Genomic DNA, 21,440 nt, shown 5'->3' on the forward strand with positions numbered 1-21,440 from the left:
CAATATTAATGAATCATTTTGCAAATGTATGCAGAGTGTCTGACGTTGGCTTCTTCACAACTCTACAAACAAGTCCTAATCTTTGTGTGATAGTTCAATATCTATGCCAGTGATGTAATTCCTTTTAGAAACAATTGCATTTTCAATCTGGTTTACTTTCAGTTTAATCAGTAGCACAGCTTCATTTCCTAATACTTATTAAAATGTGAAACACAATCAACTAGATTGAGGATGATGTGTGACAATTCTTGGGGAAGTGGAGCAAGCAGAACACTATTGAGTTCCAGTGAAACCTATCACAACAGCCACAGTAAGTCCAAAGACCTCTGCAGCACTTTTGAGTACCATCTACGAAATGTAAATTGTGAATGTTCCTGGAAAAGGGAAGGAAAAGAGGCAGAACAAGCTTGGATTGGGCGAGTAAACCAAAAATGCCTTTTCAAAAGAACCATCTTAGCATCCATCTCAAGCAGTTTAGGGAAATTGTGGAAATTCCAAACCAAGATGACTGGAGGGGAATTTACACCACCGTCCTCCCCAATGTGTGTCCAGTGTCTCATCACTGCATCTTAACTGGAGCCACTATGGTGTTCTGTAGGATAATAATGGCAATGTGATTCAGTTCCAAACTAGATAGTACCTCTACTAACAGTTACACACTGTGTTACAACTAAAGTGAAATGGTCATCGTAACAATCTGCTCACAATGCAACTAGATGTAAAACAAACTGAGCAACTAGACTCATCCTGGATTCTGTGTACTCCAGTGGCTCTATAATAGTCACTTTCTACATCTAAATCTATACTCCACATGCAACTGTGTGGTGTATGGTCGAGGGTACCATGTAACAACCAGCCATTTCCTATTCCACTTGCACATAGGTTAGGGAAAAATGACTGACTATATGCCTCCATACGAGTCCTACTCTCTCTAGTCTTCACAGTCCCTACACAAAATGTACATTGGCAGCAGCACAATCAGTGTGCAGTTAGCTACAAACACCACTCCTCTAAATTGTTTCTATAACACTCCTCCAAGGATCCCCATTTGAGTTCATTAAGCATGTCTATAACACTTTTGTGTTGATTGAGCCTACCGGTAAGAAATCCAGCAACATGCCTCTGAACTGCTTCAATGTCTTTTTGTGATCCCACCCAATGGGGATCCCAAACACTTTTGCAGTACTTGAGAATGGATAGCACAAGTAGGCTGTATAGGTCTCTTATGGATGAGCAGCACTTTCCTAAAATCCTCACAATAAACAGAAGTCAGCCATTCGTCTTCCCTGCTACCATTTTTACATGCTCATTTCCTTTGATATTGCTTTGCAATATTACACCTAGATATTTAATCAATATGTTTGTGTTGAGCAACACATCACAAATACTGTATTTGAGCATTACAGGATTGTTTTTTCCTACTCATCTGCATTACCTTGAATTTTTCTCCATTTAGACCAAGCTGCCATTCACCACACGAAAAAGAAGTTGTGTCCAACTCGCCCTGTACTCATATAGTCAATCACCCCATGTACTCCAGCATCATTTGCGAAAAGTTGCACACTGCTGCTCACCCTGCCTTTTAGATCATTTATGTTTATGGAGTACAAGAACATTCATATTAAACTTCCCTGGGACACACTTGATTGTATCCTTGTCTGATGAACAATCACTGTCAAGGACAACACACTGGATTACTTCATAAATCTTCAAGCCATTCACATATCTAAGAAGACATTACATATGCTCCGACCTTCATTAACTATGTGCAGTGAGGCACTGTGTCAAATGCTTTTCAGAGATCTAGGAACATGGAATCTACAGTAGTAATCACACTTTTTTTATACCTTATTTATGTGGGAAGTGGCTGCCACTGCAACAAGTTTTGGAGATATTTGAAATAATTTAAGCATTAAACATATAGCTCTGAAGAACTGCAACATGAAGATTCAGCTATAGAGACTGATAGCCACAAAACAGCTTATCTATATTTGGAATGTTTGTCATACAGCCACTTTAACAGTGCTTATCATCTCTCATAATTTCATCATTAAACCTTGTTTTGTATTATGATATGTCCAACAATGTGTAAACAGGACAATGGACAAATTCAGAAATGATTTCAGTATTTTTCCAAATATCAGTAAATATCTTGATGTAAATACAAAGCGAGATATAGCTCTGTGTTTTGAATTATTTTGGTTATTATTATTATGATGTTGCATAAACGAGGTTTCCAATCATTCTACTTTTAATGAGTTCCTATATTTTTTTCAATACACAAAGATTTTGTAGATAAGCTGTTGGAACAAAATATCTACTATTAATTCAACAAGAATTGCCAAACCCAATGAACAAAACTTTATATTCATCTTTACTGCACAGTAATGAAGTCTACTAATTTCATATAGTATGCTATTCACACTTCTTGTGTACTTATTATTGAGTGTGCAGTAACAGCAATATTCAAAAGGATGCTGACATCACAATGAACAAATCTTGTATAAGTTTTATACTAAGATTAAGAAATGCACTGATTTTTTTACCACAATGCTGAAGAACTACACAATTTACTTAAAGAAATCATTGGTGTACAATGTGGTTTTATTGATAAACATAGTGTTCAGTGAAGCTCAGTTTATCTGGCAGTAATAAATTTATTTCCCTGAATTTTATTTACTTAATGGGAAATATCTGACAAAACAGAAAACTTCAACCAATAGCTATTTGCATCATCTACGTACACCAAGTCCTTCAGATTATTTCACTGATGGACTCTACAATTACATGGAAAATGGAAATGATTACAATATGTATATCAGTCATATTAACTAAAAAAAGTAATTGCAAGATACATACTTGAAACTTATATTACAGAATTCAACACTAAGAAGGTCTAAGTTAAGATAAATCATTTCCCTAACATTAACTAACATACAATAAATGATAAGTAAGATGGTTTCCAAAATTATTGCAAATTTTACATCAAGAACCATAGTAATGTAACAAGAGTGATCAGTGAATCAAAGAACACAATAGTGACACTAAGAAAAACATGATGACACTATATTTCCCAATGAATGGACAAACTATCAGTCTACAAATTGAAGAGGAAGGTGTGTGTGTGTGTGTGTGTGTGTGTGTGTGTGTGTGTGTGTGTGTGTGTGTGTGTGTTCTTTAAATAAATAACATAAAAATGAAATACTGTGTTATACATTAGAGTGTTAATTAAGCTTACAATTTATATATTATTTGTAAATTGTGTGGCAACACAGAGTGAAATATGCTGAGGCTTTGTGACAAGTGCTGCATTTTCTGTATTTACCACTTCAAAGTTTAAATACGAGCAGATGAAGTAACACTTCAGGGCACAACTGTCTACTGTAGTACATAAAGATGGAGAAGAAACTAAATAAAATATGAACATTACATCTTAAGATACTAGAATCAATTGGCAGACATGTCTGGAATACACACTTTCTCAGATGATGTGCAGCACTGATCTCAATGTTGACTGGTCTACATAAGTAATACAGCACATCCTGGGAACCCCGTTTTCACAAAAGCTTTTATATCAGCAAAATTCATATGATGAACAACCCACTTAATACTTATTACATGCAGACAGACATGCATGAGAATCCATCCTTTCCTGATTCCATACTGTTGGCTCATGAAGTTCAATAAAGCTGCATTAGGACTGTACAACAGGTTTGCAATGGGCACAACTGTGTGTCCTACATGACCTGTGTAATGATTTCACACATGCGATTTATAGTTTGTAATTTAATGTTAGACACACTTTTTGGGTGGAGAGCAAACACTGAATTCTGGAATAATTTTGCTATGGGAATGCCAAACTGTGTACACACATCATTTTACACAAGAGAGAAATTTAGCAATCTGCATAAAGGTAACTGCACAAAGCATTCATAGTATGCAATCTTAAAGCTGCAGTTTGTCTCAGATAAGGGTCAGAGCAGTATAGGGGCAAAAGCGAAATTTAAAGTTTAACACAAATTTGACATTCCCTGCAAACTACTAATACCCAAAGCAAAAAAAAAAAAAAAAAACAAAATCAACTCTCAAAACTTACCGTAATAGTCGAATGCGTGAGCTGGATGGGGGACAGGAAAAAGAAAACAAACAAGTGTACTAAAATTTTTTTATAATACAGATGAACATCTGTGTTTTGTATCTTTATAACCAATTGGTAACGAATGATCCTAGTCCCACACCATGATAGAAGCCAAGCATGGACATCATCACTATTTTTGCCACCATAAAATTTATTCAAATGCTCTCATTAAAATGTACTGTGGGAACAGGGGAAGAAGGAGAAATATGAACAGCCCAACAAATTATTTCCCAAATTTACTTTGTAAAATGTTGTTTCTTGCAGCATTTCGCTCATGGCAGGACTACATGCGTGTGGGCTTAGGGTCAAACAACGAAATTTTATTTAACACATGTAAATACTGCTATAAATGTGATAAATATTCCCAAACAGGTAGATACTTAGCTGGTCTGAAACTAAAGTTCTAATTTTCTTTTAATCTCTAACCTTAACTTCAAAATGGAACAGAGTTCAGAGTGAGGTTACCTGTAGAACAGTTATTTATCAAGTATGGGTACACTTAAGCTTGTTAGTTTTAAATGTGTGTATGATAATTTTAGTGTGCATCAGTTCAAGAATAGAAATGTTATACACAACATGTTTTAGGATGAAGCCACAACATACAGTTTGAGACGGAACAGGTTTACAATTTTATTACTATTTTAAAATTGTTTAAATGGCTAGCAATTTGCATGTATGACAATCATGTATGATAGATAATCTGGGTCCTTAAAGAATTTAATTAAAAAGCAACACAGTTTTTCAGTTTCTCACAATAAATTGACACGGGCATCACACACAAGGTTGTCAAGATATTTTTTTATTTTTTTATTTTACAACCTGTAATGGCAAATAATACACAGTTCATTATGTGCCATTATCTAAAACCAAAAGCATCTAGCCGTTTAAACATTTCCATCAACAATGTCCAACATTAACACCCACCTTTTCGTGGTCGCCACCAGTCTTCATAGTAGCCTTTGAGTGGGGAAGAAGACGCAGACCATCCTTGTAGGAACGCACAATAAGCACAACAAAAGGAAACACAATGGGATAATGTTCTCCCTAACATTCTTACTGTCCACTTTGGCTACATGGTGCTACATATAACACACTTTTGGGATGGTGTCAGTGCTGATGCAATATTTGAAAGAAAATCACCTAGCAAAATTTATGTCACATATTAAAAAGATCAATTTTATCTCATCATTACTTATGAGCACCTGATCAACTTTACATATAATATCTATTGAAAAACTAAGTCACCGATACAAAACTGAAATGACACTTCCTCTTCTTTTCAAATTATATTTTTGCTGTCTTTTCTAAGCACATATGTGCGCATGTGCCTGCCCGCCCCCCCCCCCCCCCCCCCCCCCCCACACACACACACACACACACACACACACACACACACACACACACACAGAGAGAGAGAGAGAGAGAGAGAGAGAGAGAACAATGTGATAACCTTAGAGTAGTTGAAGAAATGCCACTAATGTTTGAATTGAAATAGGTTTAGTATAAATTTCCAATCCAATTCCTTCAATACCAGGAAGACTAAATTTGAAATAAAAGCTCAATCCATTAATTGGACTTATGACAAATTTCTAATACGTTTATATCAATGCTACATGTTTGGAAGCCCATATAGCCAAAGCAGACACTTTCCTAACCAGTTATTGGAAAAGGTAAATCGAAACAAGTATTATATCAACAGTAACAAAGACATTCAAAAAGTATAATACCTACAAAGACTGGAACAAGTTACAATCACGGATACTTGTTTTCTGTGTACAACTCATTACTTCAATAACTTTTGTGAATAATGTTTGATTAGATGTTGACTACACAATCAACTACAGGGTAAATTGCAAGAAGCTTTTCAAAAATGATGTACACTTGAAACAAGTGCTTTCAAAACAAGGTTCTCCAAGACTGATGATAAATGAAGGAAAATATCTAGAATAGAATGGGGATATCAAAATTCTGAGGAACATCAAATGAAAAATGAATGGGCAACAGAGATTTCAACTTACTACAAGTTGTGCTATATGGCTGCATTCCAGGATGATGATATGAATTCTTATAACAATAAGTGTTAGAGATAAATGAAAGAAGAGTTGAAATACACATAAGGTAAAATTACAAATGCGTTTCAGTATTAGATAGTGGTGATTTAGAAAAACAATTAAGTAAGAAAATCAAGAAAGTTACAACATGATACCTAAACTATACACAAGGAATAGCCCATCAACTTACAAGTGAATTGTAACTACAAATGACAACATTAATAAGTTATCTTATAGCTATAGCCACTGTTGTATGTCTGTACAACCTGAAAGTCCCTTCATAATTAAAATTCTGTTCATAATTTGCAGCAACACACCACTTATTAAGGCATTAGTGGTTACGGTAACTTTTCAATACAGACAGACATGTAGTCACTATTTCCCCGATGTGTTCTTTTCACCCTCTTCCTGTTTCGTGCTAGGCTTTCCTGTTTACAGCCAATATCGATAAAAATCTGATTTATGTCTTCTCGTTTGCTTCTATGTTTTTCATTCCACTGTCTCTCCCAGTTTCAAGTTAACTACGATTAGTTGCCATAGCAGACTTTCTAGTAACCAATGTTTCTTCCTGTAAGACATTTACACATATGTCTTCATTAATCTTCATTGAGCTCTTCATTTTTCATTTTACCTGGCCACATAATATTTAGTAAACTTCTATAACATCATGTTTTAAATTAACACAGGTTATTTATTATTTTCCTAAAATCTAAGTTTCACTTCCATACTGTGCTGTTTCAGACACACTGTTCTGAAATGTTTTCAGTTCCACATCAATACACAGCACCCGCAGAGCAATTTATCTAAAGACGACTGTTACTGTTCCTTGCTTTGACATCACACAAATCTTGCTCCTCCGACATAATAAATCTTTAAGTGTGTCTACTGTTTCTCCTCCAGTTTTGATGCTTAGGATGTCACTATTCTTCTTTATACTTCCCCACTATTGGTCTCTACTTTCTTCACCTTTATCCCAAAATCTTTGCTAAGCAGACTGTGCATTTCCTTCAATAAATCTTTGTTAGATTTGTTGAGAACAGATATGCTGAATACAAAATTGAATGATAGCACCATTCCTTTTGCATCTTTCATCTATTCTGAAATTTTATTTTAGATTGTTTGCTGTTTCTTTGACAATCAAGTTCAATCCAATGGGGATTACATACAAACCTCATGTTTACTTGTTCCTTTGGTATATTACACCTCTGTTTGAATTTAAAAGATTGTCAGAAGTTGAAATATCCTATTACATCTTACACTGTCTGCAGTTTCTCTTTAGATCCACAAAGGTATCCTGGCTTTGGCCCAAGGAGCTGATACTTGATTTCTGTCTAGTGCTTCTCAATTTTTCTTCTTGTTGTTCTAGCCAGCAATGTGCGAGAATGTGAAGTCAGGATGAGAGTCAATACTTTCCACATTACCCGTCACTTAAGACAGTATTATTTTTCTGAAAAAATTTGATAGTCTTTTCTTTCATAGATTCTGGACACCAAATCAAATACTTTTAACAACTCTAATATTATATTACCAACCCTTTCTCCGAGTTCAAATCGTTTGGTACTCTGTCCAAATTTCAGAAGTGTTTCTTACAACTCCACTGCTTTGCGCCACATAAGGTTGTAGAAAAGTAAACTTTAACTCCTGGCAACTAACAACCTTTTCTCCTCTAATAGTTTCCCTTTGTTCACCTTATATATTGATGTGTTGTAAATATAACACATTATATAATGGAACTGCTTTCAATTCAGGATGATGTAACTGAAGTGATACACACAAATGATACAACCCACTAGCTCAAAACATTTCAGTAATGTGTCATGAAACCAAACACAGAAACTAAAGTTGGATTTTATGTAGGATTGAAAAGTACAAACACTTTAAATGCAGATCATTAAATGTGTTTGCAAAGAGTGGATGATAAAGGTGATATGTGATACTCAATTAAAGTGAAGTAATTCATTCCAAGTTGAATGCAAATTAAAGCATTTTGCAATATTGTCTGAAAAGGAATGCGGGTTAAAAAAAAATTTAACAAGGTAAATGGAAAATAGTGATTTGGTATTAAAGGAACTAAAAATGATCATCATAACAAGGGTATCAGCATAACATGACAAAACACATACAAAAACAGCAATGCCTTCATTACGAAGCATCATAATTTAAAACTTCCTATTAACGACTATAAGTGAAGGTATTTCCACAATGCTAGCCTGAAATTTGTTCAGTTCTGCTGAGAATCAGCGTAAATTGTTCCACATTAGCTCACTGTCCTCTCTTTCCCCAGAAGCTAAAAATCATTTGTAACACTATTATTAATGATGAACATGATGGGAAGCCCAAGAATAAAACTGATTACTGTGATATCCACACACTGAATGTGCACAGCAAAAAGGGCTGTATCAACTCAATTTCCTGATGTGAAAGAATACAGAAAATTTCTTGAAAGTAGTCATTTCCTGTACAAGGTTTCTTTCTTTAAAACAAGCACTTAATTTCATTGATGATTACCTAATTTTGTCCCCTTGGACTTTATCAAGCAACACTGCACAGGTATTACATTTTGTCAGGGTGTCACAAGCCACAAAGCGGTGTGGGAAGCTCAACACATAATGGCATCCTTTATTTCTGTTGAAAGGTGTACTGGGTAGAATCACAGATATGAGGTTCTATACCTACTAAGAAAAATGTGCAACCTTTATGTGGTTTCATTAATGTACCAACACACCCAGTAAATTAAAACAAGACAGCATCTGCCTTGAAATATGAACACACACGGTGTCAATGTCTTAACATCAAATATCATGAATGCCTATGGGGTTGGTAACTGCAGAACAGGGAAAGATTACATTTTTCCTCACACTTTTCAATGTACTTAAAAATGGAGATCGAATTATTTTCAATAAGCTTATCTTTTCTGTAGATGTAACAGTATATTTAACTGTTGTTCAGAATATGGCTAGCCACTACACAGGCATCAAAGCAATTGCTGCCTTACCCAAGAATGTTCACAATTCACATCTGTTACACTGTTCAGACCAGTTCAGCTATATATGGAGGATTGTATGCTGGTCCACTGCCATCAAATTTGTTTCTCAGTAAAAGATATTGGACATGGCACAAATTAGCTTCTACATACCAAATTTTGAAGTGATAAGTTATTACATATGCAGTTAGTGTCATTTTCTATAGTTCTCGCAGTAAAGTATTTTTTCACAGCGAAGACGCGATATAAACCTTACATTTAAACTTCCAAGTACACATATCTGCAAGCTCACTGATTGTATACATTATATAGTCAGTTAATGAAGGAAAATTAGAGGAAAACTTTGTGTAGTGACAAATTCTTGTACAATGGTAGAAGGGCGTACTATGAACAACATACTAAAATTCCTGATCGACGGAATGTGTGCATTGGGGTGGCAGGTGTTTAAAACTAACTTTTCTATGTTTTTCTTCAATAACTCTAAAATTGTGACCTCCAGTAAAAATATTTCCTGATAGAAAATTGAGCTATATATAATTTTCTACAAATAATTTCCTATTTATTTTTTTCTCTAGGACCGTTAGTTTCCACATTGCAGATGATGAACGAATAAGACTATTAAAAATACTGGTTTAACAGTGTAAAGTTAATGGTTTTCTTTAAATAAACTAGATTAAAAACAAATATTGAATGTGTGCATCACATCTAAGGGCAGTAAAGCCATATATCATATTTAGGAATAAATTGTTTGGGGAGTGGGTATAGAAGTGCAATGGAAGGTAGGCCATCACATTGTGTTCTTGCATTTATCTTCTTCAAAGGTCTGCATTTATCTTCTTCAAAGGTCTGCAAGCTGAAGATCAAGTAGATGATTCCCCACTGTCTACTCCACTATGTCACAAGAAGCAACTATATACCAAACCTCCACCATATGCCTTATGAATCACTGGTGACTCTGGGCAGATATATATGGGGGAGGTGGGGGGTATTTACCACAAAGTACCATATTTACTCGAATCTAAGCTGCACCTGAAAAATGAGACTTCAAATTCAAGGCGAGAGAAAAGTTTTGACCGCCCCTCCAAATAGAAACAAAGTTGGTCCATTGTAACACGAGACACAATTGAGGTCGAATGGATGAAGATACAGTTACAGTAGTTTGGTTCTAGTCTTAAGCTTAACAGTTAAGCTTTACCAAGTAGCCATTGCTGTGTGTCCGTTTTTATACGGTTACCCTTACTTTTTCACGTGCTTCGTCTGGTTTGAATCAATTGCTTATTTTGCTTTGATCCGATAAGTGCCGTTCTCTTTGTTATAGGTGTTTACGTCACTCTAAGCTGAAAATGCATTATTGTACTGTGTCATGCATTGTTTATCGCATTCTGGTAATGAGTGTTTACGACCTGTCGCCGCTCATTGCATGTCTTGCTTTTGTACGCGCTACCGCGCCTTACAATAAAAATAAAAAAAAAGAGAGGAATTGTCTCATAAGTGAAACAACGGCAAGAGACTGCTATTTGTTGTTACTTACGCTGCTGCTTTCTTTGATAATGATCAACAAGAACCAAATAATATACTGCGTATGATAGATGATGTTCCAAACGAGAGTTAACGAAAGTTTTTCTCCGTTTGAAAATCTTTGCAGATGCCTCTTTAGTACATTATATTCTGCACAGAAATTAGTCATCTTAGATTTGTGCTTCATTTCTGACTGTATCACTGTTCAGCATAAGAATAATACAAACATAAACATGACATGATATGTATATTCTTCCGAATTTGCTGTTGTCTCACTCTAGTTTCGTAGTTTATTAGGCAGACAGGATTTAAATGAGAAAGAATTCATGGCATAATGTTTACATTCTTCTACCTTTTCTTTTAATTTATGTACTGACGCATAGGTTTTGGTGCCAGTATTTATCTTTGCGCCTGTAAAGCATGCCCATGTAGACGGCAGAAGTTAGTTGTGGCGGCACCTACCAACATTTTTCAGAACTTCCGCTTACTTTGCACTCGATTCTAAGCCGCAGGTGGTTTTTTGGATTACAAAAACCGGAAAAAAAGTGCAGCTTAGATCGAGGAAATACGGTATGTTAAAACTACATGGAATGCAGATATGAGTTGCTAATAATACTAACACGAGTAACACTTACGGACAGAAATTACATATATTTCTGCCCACTGTTCTACAGTGCTAGGGGGGGAAATAGATTCTTTGTCATCCTGTATGTCAGCTATAAGGTTCTTCCGGGAAAGGCAACTTCCTCCAGCATGAGCGCTTGCTCAGTTCTCAGTTTACAGACAAACTATTCCTACTCAGCATTATCTGTCAGTTCTGTTATGCGAATAGCCAAAATAACCATACTGTGCATGTGTTTACAGGTGAAGTTATTTTTAGTTTATTAAATGAGTACTTATTTGCAGTTGTTAAGTGAGCTTTTATGTAAACTGTGATGTCGCTGATTGGTAAATGCTGCTTTCTATGCAGTGTGTTATAAAGCCATGTAAATGTGTTTTAGTCACCTGGTGGTGAATTAATGAATGACCAGGAAGTTATTGAATTTCTTTCACCCGTGACTGTGCTATAGATACACTGCAGTGCATTAAGGAACTGCTGACACTTTTAGAGTGGGCTGCACTAAGTGGAGCCACTTATCATACACCCACAATATATCTTCTACAACGGTGTGGGTATGTTTGATGAATGGGACTGATCACATTCAAGTCTCCAACAGTAATCTGCTGTAATGCATTGCCTGTCTTATGGTGAAATATTTGAAGTTCTAACACCTAAATGACCTACTTCTGTCACAGAGTGAGACAATTTATGCAGCTGGTCTCTCCAAACATTGGGAGAGATGAGGCTGGGGTGATGAATTTGATACCCCTCATGCTGTCAAAAGTATTCCAGCCAGTGACAGTGCTAACAATGAAATCAACATCGTTTAATACGTTGACAGCACCAGTTGTTGAGCTATTTAGACAACAGCTCACTCAAATTGTGAAAAGGTAACCACTTAATAAAGTGTATGTGTTTCTTGCACTAGTATTACTACTAACTCATATCTGCATTCTATGTGGAAAATTATCACCCCTGTCCCCCCTACACGTCTATGCATGGCATAGCCAGTGACCAAGAAGGTGCACTGTGTAGGACAGTACAACTTTGTCAAACACCCTGTACCTGCCTCTTGTGACAGTGCAGCAGATAATCACCTGCTTGATCTCCAGTTTGCAGACCTATGAAAGAAGGAAGTGCAAGAACACAATCCAGTGAGCTACCTTCCCTTGGACTTCTACCCCCCCACCCTGTTACTTTTACACACCCGGAACATAATGTATCCCTAAATATGGCTCTTGCACTCAGATATGGTATGTTCATTTAATATTTATTTTCAAGTAATTTCATTTAAAGAAATAGTAATATTGTTAAAAATAATATTTTTAATAATCTGTGATTATCCCATCCCCTGCAACACAAAGTATTTGTCCTAGAGAAAAAATAAATAAGACCTCTGTTGTAGGAAATTTAATGTATTTTAATTTTGTACTGGGAAACATCTTTGCTAGAGGACGCAGTTTTCGAAGAAAAACATTAGAGAGTGACCTTTAAATCCCTCGGACTATCTCACTTCAATACTCCACTCTATCAGTCAGGATTTTTATGTGCGCTCGTGGTGCTCCCTCCTCAGACTCCACAAAAATTTGTGACTACACTAATTGTTTTTCTTCCAGTTGACCTTTTTTTAGTCTTTGCTGACTGGGGTAAGGGGACAATACTCCTAATGTATGATGAGCTTAACAACAATAGGTTGATGCCATCCTACCAACATATTAACATACTTCAAAAATAATGTACAGAAGAAAAGTAAAAACTGAAAGAAAATCAACCAGTGATGAAGCACTACAAATAGGTAGAGAAAGAGGAATGTTAGCAACAAACACAACAAGAGAGAAATCCTAAGGTGACATCACAGATTGACAGAAGGAAAGCATTAGCATGTGACAGATGAAACAATAGTGGGACAGGAAACACCAATAATGACACAAATATACAGGCACAATCTTATAATACTTTGCAGTTATATTTAAAAAAATGCAGAATGTATGGGGACACTTGTACTTCAAAAATTACAGCAGACTGTGATAAAGGCATATATTCATTGGGAGTATTTCCACTGTTTCGTTATAACCTTCTAAGCAAAGCGATAAAAGTCAATGTTAGTGTTACTGTTCAGATCTTAATGTAGGTCAGAATCTGGAAAACAATCATATGAGCAGTTAATCAGAGCAAGTATGTTATATTATATACTGTAGTTTTAAGGGTAAGGAGAAAATACAGAAACACATTATAACACCATCAGATAATTTATTGTATCATGCAACACAAACTTGTTACATGCTTTAGGATAGCCTTTCTGAGAATTTGTAGAATAATTATTTAAGTTCCAGCAATGTTTAGTGAAAAAAAAAATTAAAACAGTTTCTTGGTATTAGTTATTATCTCATCCTATTACAGCTAAAAAGTAACACAAGACAGATTTGACTGCAGACAAAATGTCCTTATCCCTTTACACACAGGAAACACAGAAATGTCAAAAAGAGTTCTTGCAAACTGAATTAAGCAGACAAATATGAACAAACAGTTTGATACTGATGCATGAAAGTAAATTCTATCAAATTAGATCATTCCTGCATGGTCATAAGGGCAATTACTGTTTGGTTATTTATGTATTTATGTCATATGGATAGTTTTTTTTCTGGACATAATTTGTTGTGACATGTTCACTTACAACATAATATTTTTGTTTCAGACCTAGTGTTTTCCCATCAAAGGAGAACTTTTTTACAAAATAAGCCAAATAATTTATACTGCACACATTCCAGCCCAGTATGAAATGCTTAACTGCAAGCACAGCTGCCACTGTACTACTGGTAACAAATCCCATTTAAAAATAGCACTTCCAACCAGCCAGGTGGGAATGTAGGTGATATAAATGAGCTACATGCCACACACACAGCAGAGAGGGAAATCGGAGGTACAAAGAGTAACATCAAGTTTGAGAAAGTTTGTGAAATAATTTGTTTACAAAAGATTCTCATCTACTGTCAATGTAGTCTATGCTTGTAAGTTTCTACTAATTATTGTTAAAAGCCTGTTCATTAACCTGACTGACAGAAAAAAAATCACAACACCAAGAAGGACTTGTGCAATTTAAGCGAAAGTTGGTAGCATGTTTATACATCTGAGAGATGATGTCTATTCAAATCTCATCCCAAATGCGTAACAACAGCACTTGTATTGCAGTTGACATTTGTCAAGAATGCCTTTAAGGTGACAAAGATGGCATTATCAACACCTCACCAAGTTTGAATGAGGTTGTGTAATAGGACTACAAAAAACTGGATGTTCCTTCTGTGATATTGCAGGAAGGCTTGGCAGGTACGTAGCCACAGTAAATGACTGCTGGCAGTGGTTAACATGGGAATGTACAGTGACGAGAAGACCAGGTTCCAGATGGACACGTGGCACTACCAAGGGGGAAGACCATTGTGTTCTGCATATGGCTCTGCATCTGCAGCAGCAATTTGAGTAACAGTTGGCACCTCAGTGACACAACGAACTGTTACAAATTGATACCCTGCATCACACATTCCACTGCCTCCAAACACCGCTATGTGCAACTTTGGTGGTGTCAAGTGGTAGTTCTTTGGAGGGTACAATGGAAGTCTGTTGTGTTTTTGATGAAAGCTGTTTCTGCCTTGGGGCACTGATGTGCTGTGTGTTCGTTAGACCTGCAACCGACCTGTCTGCATGCTAGACACACTGGACCTGCACCTGGAGTTATGGTCTGGGGTGTAATTTCGTATGACAGCAGGAGCACTCTCGTGGTAATCCCACGCACCCTGACTGAAAATCTGTACACCGATCTGGTGCTTCGAACTGTTGTGTTGCTATTCGTGAACAGTATTCCACGGGGTGTTTCCCAACAGGATAATGCTCGCCCCCATACCGCTCTTGTAGCCCAATAACGCTCTGAAGTGTGTTGATATGTTGCCGTGGCCTGCTCGATTACCAGATCCGTTTCCAATCGAGCACATACGATATATCATTGAACGTCAAGCCCTGCATCATCCAGAAACAGCACTGACCGTCCCCGTATTGACCGACAGGCATTGAACTCCGTCCCACAAACTGACAACCGGCACTTGTACAACACAATAAATGCACATTTGAATTTTTGAATGCAATATTTTGGTGGTTACACCAGTTGCTAAAATACCAGCATTTTACCTTTTTAATGGCTTATTTTGCACTTACATTAGCCTGTGATCTTACAATGTTAATCACTTAAATATGTTACACAGACAAACATGCTCTACTTCAATAATTTTTTTGGTGTTGCAATTTCTTTCCATCAGTGTATTATTCAGTTTAGCTGCTGTTGATTCTTCAGGGTTGTGTGGTTGTGGCCCATGAAATCTTTGTTTCTAACATTTTGTCTGGAGTTGTACTGGATATTTTCAGAGCAGCTCTCGGTTACACTGAGTCTTGTCGATTGGTCGGGTGTTGGAGAAAGACATAAAAGGGGTGTGGCACAAGTATCGTGTAGTACTGCCATAGACTAGAAGAAGTGTGTGAGGACTTGAGGGGGTTCACTTCAGTGTACAATTTCCAAGCAGTCAGGGAGCAAACGGAGAGTGACGAACTTCCAGTTGTGGCAGGTGATTTCTCGGTTCAGTGGCAAACACTGCCACAGATCACCTACTTAGAGGGGGGTTTTGGGACTCGATAACAATACTTGTATGAGACTCAAAGAACTCAAGGGTTTGAATAGTAATTATTTATTACATTTGGAATAGACTATTCCACTGAAGGCTATTTACAAACATGAGAAAAAGTAAAGGGTTGACTGTTGCTACAACAGAAGTTAGTGTCTGACTAGCAAAAATAGCAATCACTAGAAGCATCTTAAAATGCAAACATTAGAAAGCGAGAAAGGAGAATTAAACGGAGCTTATCCGAGCTGGCATTTAGCAACTAGTTGGCGTCTGAACATTCTTACTAAAGACTACTCTGAATACGAAAATGTGGGGTTGTAAAATGGTTCTGGAAGCCCAATGCTTCTCCCACTCTGCAGTCGACTCGCCAACCCTACTGGTACTTTACTATCATCGACCAATCTGGCAACTGGCTTTGCATCTCCTTGGTGTGTCCGGACAAACATGTTTGGATCCTTCACCTTCTCGTAGTCTCTAGATGGATTGTTCCTGGCCTTTACATATTAGCAAACTCATTGTTTGGCAGAAACGGTGTTCAGTTGACAGCTAAATGCCACTGTCCTCCCTTGTAAGGTTAGCAACAAGTGTTTCGCATCATTTTGTGACATTCTTATGGTGGATACTTCTCTCTTGCAGTTGGGGACCACTATCTCAGCAGTTTTACTCATTTCCCAACTCACTCTAACCTGTATCAGTCCACTGATGTTGCACTTATAAGGAGCAAGGATCATGCTTGCTGCATATGCTAAGACATGCCAGTTTGAGTTTTCAGTTGGCTGTGGCAAGTTACAACAGTGCCTAGGTGGCAAATGGAGTTACCAGGTAATTCACTGGAAAAACTTTTATCCTGGGGCAGCTGCCCACAGCATCTGAAATTCACAAATTTCTTCTGTTACTGTTTTCTTCATGTAACCTAAACACTACCACTGCACCTACCTCCTGGTTTCCTGTTTTGGAGGATGAATAAATCAATGTCGTCAATACAGAACAGTATACATGTGATCAGCAGAGATACAACTTAACTACTGACTGTTGTCTGTCAAAGATAAAACTTATCTATCAATTCTGTAGATCTACTGTCCGTGTATCACAGAGTTTCTTGGATTCTTCTTGTCTATTAAAATTATTCCCATATTTTACACATGTTAGACTTAGTGACATATGGTTGTGGGTCTACAGAATTGATTAATAGTTTTACTTTTTACAGATGGCAGTTGTAGTTAAATTCTATCTCTGACAAGAATTATCTCTGTGATCACATAAATATGTCCAAGTACAGCTCTGGATGAAACATTAGGAACGAAAAAGTTTCATGGAACACTGCCATGCAACCCGGAAGAATCAACAGCAGCTAAGACATCTGGTCATGAAAACCTTCATTGTATGATTATTCTGATTAGTGCCTGAACTCAGTTTGACTCACCACATGCAACTGTGCAACTGAAACTGATGAGAGAGAATGAAGGGAGCAAGGACGAAGATGAAGGTATATGATATGTTGTTGGGGAAGGGAGAATGGGAGTGTGTGGGCTCTTACAGAGATAGGGAGAAAAAGAGGGTTAACCTTCGTGTACCTTCAATACGAATTATGAGTTACATAGTAAAGTAATTACATGTCGAACTGACAAAGCAAAACAATTCAGAACAAGAAGAATCAGTTCTAAAAATTATTAAGGATTTAATGAGTTTTGTGCACTTTGAGTTCTCTCATTTGTTTTTATTTAGTGTGATCAAATTTTAGTCTTGGGTACTTCACTCTCACTCTTCGCTCCAAGTCTGTCTTTTTTAACCCTTCTGATTCTATTTCAGTAGACCAACTTTCTAGTTTTCTCTTATCTTTAGATCTTCCCACAATACTCTTGTTTTTATGTTTTATCAACTGGCATTGTTGACACTATGTAGCAAATAAGTATATTAGTTGTATCAAAAAAAAAAAGAATCTTTCTTCTCACACAATTCAGTTGACTTCCTTCCACAAAGCCTTATTTGTATAGTACACACTCGTGAAACAAATGCTGTGATTATAAAAATAAAAATCTTGTTGCAAAACTTGTTATTGCAAGCAACATGTGTTTTACCAATAAGCTATTGAAGCTGCCAAATGAAAATAAATGAATAAAAATATAGCATGTGCAACAACAAATTAGCAATGAGAAGCCACAAACTCACCGTCTCTTTCATGCCCTGTATGTGCTGTCTGTGTCTGCTTAGCATATGTGACGATCTCTTTAGGAGGAATGTTCGTGCTCTGTACACTGACAACACTCAGCTGCGGCACCCGTTTCCTAAGAGTAACGACAATAATTAATCTATGCTTCGAATCATAATGAATATTATGAGTCTATTCCATTACATATGTATAACCCATAACAACCAAAAATAAACAGATCATAATTCACAAGGACAAAAACAATATTGAGTGAGCAATAGGACAATAACCAAGGCATTTGCGATTAACATTAATCTCAAATGCCTCAGTTATTGTCCTGTGTATCATTATTATTATTATTATTATTATTATTATTATTTATTATTATTATTATTCTAACCTAACTTATTATTATTATTTCTTTCTTGTCTCAGACGTTATGTCTGGTTAAAAATGGAAGGTGACGTGGACCTTGATCAAGCGTGACTTCCTTTTAACTGTATGGTATATGTTACATTGCATTTAGGAACTTTCGGGTAATTGAACAAGTGTCAATAATTACAGATTTCTGTAGTTGTATATATAAGTTTGGATGTAGCTGTATTGCATTGAAGTGCTGGTGGATATTGTGTGGTATGACTCCTGTAGTTGATAGTATAATTGGTATGATGTCAACTTTATCCTGATGCCACATGTCTTTGACTTCCTCAGCCAGTTGGATGTATTTTTCAATTTTTTCTCCTATTTTCTTTTGTATATTTGTTGTATTGGGTATGGATATTTCGATTAGTTGTGTTAATTTCTTCTTTTTATTGGTGAGTATGATATCAGGTTTGTTATGTGGTGTTTTATCTGTTATAATGGTTCTATTCCAGTATAATTTGTATTCATCGTTCTCCAGTACATTTTGTGGTGCATACTTGTATGTGGGAACATGTTGTTTTATAAGTTTATGTTGTAAGGCAAGCTGTTGATGTATTATTTTTGCTACATTGTCATGTCTTCTGGGGTATTCTGTATTTGCTAGTATTGTACATCCGCTTGTGATGTGATCTACTGTTTCTATTTGTTGTTTGCAAAGTCTGCATTTATCTGTTGTGGTATTGGGATCTTTAATAATATGCTTGCTGTAATATCTGGTGTTTATTATTATTATTATTATTATTCTGTTTTTTCTAGTCTTATCATAAATATATGTCACAAGTTAGAGCAACTGTAGTTATCAATTCATATAAAATACTCAAAACTGTCAGTTTATATAATAATACTACAATAATCAGGCCGCTCTTATTGCGGTCTTCAGTCTGAAGATGATTTCATGCAGCTCCTCATGTTGCTCCATCCTGTGCAAGCCTCTCCGTCTCCAAGTACCTCTTGGAATCCACATTTCTTTGAACATTCTTACACACACTTCCTTCAATAGTAAACTGATGATTCATTGATGTCTCACAACATGACCTATCAACTGAACCCCTATTTTAGTCAAGTTATGCTACAGATTTCTTTTCTCTCCAATTCTATTCAGTACTTCCTCATTAGCAACACAATCTATCCATTCAATAATCTTCAGCATTCTTCAGTAGCACCACATTTCAAAAGCTGCCATTTTCTTCTTGTCTAAACTGTTTACTGTCCACATTGTGGTTCTGTACAAAGCTACACTCCAAATGAATACTGACAGGGAAGACTTCCTAATACTTAAATCCATACTCAATGTTATCAAATTTCTCTTCTTCGTAAATACTCATCTTGCCTTAGCAGTCTACATTTTATGTCCTCTCTACTTTGGTCATTATCAGTAATTTTACTGTTCAAATTTGAAATTCAATTTTAGTTTCTCATTTCCTAATCTAATTCCCTCACCACTGCCTGATTTAACTCTACTTTTGTTAATGTCCATCTTATATTCACCTTTCAAGACACTGTACATTCTGTTCAATAGCACTTCCATGTCCTTTGCCGTATCTGCAGAATTACAATGTCATTGACAAACCTCAAACATTTTATTTTTGCTCCCTATACTTTAATTCCTTTTCCAAATTTTTCTCTGGTTTCCTTTACAATTGCTCAGTGTACAGATTGAACAACACTGGAGATTGTCTACAACCCTGTCACACTCCCTTTTCGATGACTCCTTCCCATTCACGCCCCTAGACTCTCATAACCACCATCTCATTTACATAAAACTGCATATAACCTTTTTCTCCCTGTAATTTGCCCCTGCTACCCTCAGAATTCTGACAAGTACTTTCCAGTCAATTATATCAAAAGCTTTGTCCAAGTCTACAAATGCTATAAATGTAAGTTTACCTTTCTTTAACCTATCTCTTAAGATAAGTTGCAGGATCAGTACTGCCTCATGTGTTCCTAGATTTTTCTGGAATCCAAACAGGTCTTCACCAAGATCAGCTTCTCCTATTCTTCTGTAAGTGATTTGCATCAGTATTTTGCAACCATGACTTATGAAACCAATAGCTCAGTAATATTCAGACCAGTTAGCGACTCCTTTCTTTGGAATTGGAATTACTACAGTCTCCTTGAAACCTGAGGGTAGATCTCTGTCTCATTCATCTTTCACAGCATGTGGAATAGTTTTGTCATTTGGCTCTTCCAAGGATATCAGTAGTTCTGAGGGAAAACTGTCTACTTCAGGGGCACTGTTTTGACTTAATATCTTTCAGTGTATATATTGGCAAGAGTCCTAAGCGTCCTGTTACATCACTCATCTCAGCCTCAACAATAACCAGTCTGAGTGTCTTCAATAATCAAATTTCTGTTTCTTATACTCTTTTCTATCTCTTGAATAAATTTTAAGTCATGGTCTCCTCTGCACCTTCAGTCTATCAGTGTACATTCATATTTGTTCTCCTGCAGCCTCTTGGTAAGTACATTTTTTTATCTATCCAATTATATTATATTTTCAAATATATTTTTCGGTATTCTTTCTTGTCCCATTCTTATGAAGTGTCTAAACCATAAAATATGCATTCTATTTCATTCATTGTACCACCTTGCTTGTGTGTTACTTTCAGCACATACTCATTTATTCTATGTTCCACATGAGAGATCCTTGATGCTCATCTCAGAAAGTCCATTTCTACATCTTTAATCTTCTTGTAGTTCTTCACCAGGTAATTGGCTCCATAATACCTTTACATATATGAAGTTTTGTTTTGAAACCAATTTTTGTGTATTATAAAAGGGAAATAAATTTTGATATTGCTCTCCTTTCAAGCTCAATCTACTTTTCAAGTCATCCTCACATGATTTGTCTTTACTAATTATACTCCCTAAGTATTTGTAAGTTTCTCAATTACCAGTTGTTACATTGTCTGC

At 36.2% G+C, this 21,440-nt stretch overlaps 1 protein-coding gene across 15 annotated transcripts in view; it reads right to left on the reverse strand.

The window, feature by feature from the left end:
• Nucleotides 1-21,440, reverse strand: part of LOC126412831 (cytoplasmic dynein 1 intermediate chain-like) — a 190,330-nt gene that overhangs the window by 86,448 nt on the left and 82,442 nt on the right. For 3 of the 15 annotated variants that reach the window (XM_050082672.1, XM_050082670.1, XM_050082667.1), the window contains exons 4-6: nucleotides 18,125-18,240; nucleotides 5,063-5,095; nucleotides 4,097-4,117 (exon numbers count right to left, since the gene is read on the reverse strand). In XM_050082672.1, coding sequence (XP_049938629.1) covers nucleotides 4,097-4,117; nucleotides 5,063-5,095; nucleotides 18,125-18,240 — 170 coding nt within the window. Of the gene's footprint in view, nucleotides 1-4,096; nucleotides 4,118-5,062; nucleotides 5,126-18,124; nucleotides 18,241-21,440 lie in introns of all 15 variants that reach the window. The other 12 variants (XM_050082668.1, XM_050082666.1, XM_050082663.1 and 9 more) reach the window with 5 other exon arrangements.

Source organism: Schistocerca serialis, chromosome 7, assembly GCF_023864345.2.
Source record: "Schistocerca serialis cubense isolate TAMUIC-IGC-003099 chromosome 7, iqSchSeri2.2, whole genome shotgun sequence".
Lineage (NCBI taxonomy): Eukaryota > Metazoa > Arthropoda > Insecta > Orthoptera > Acrididae > Schistocerca > Schistocerca serialis.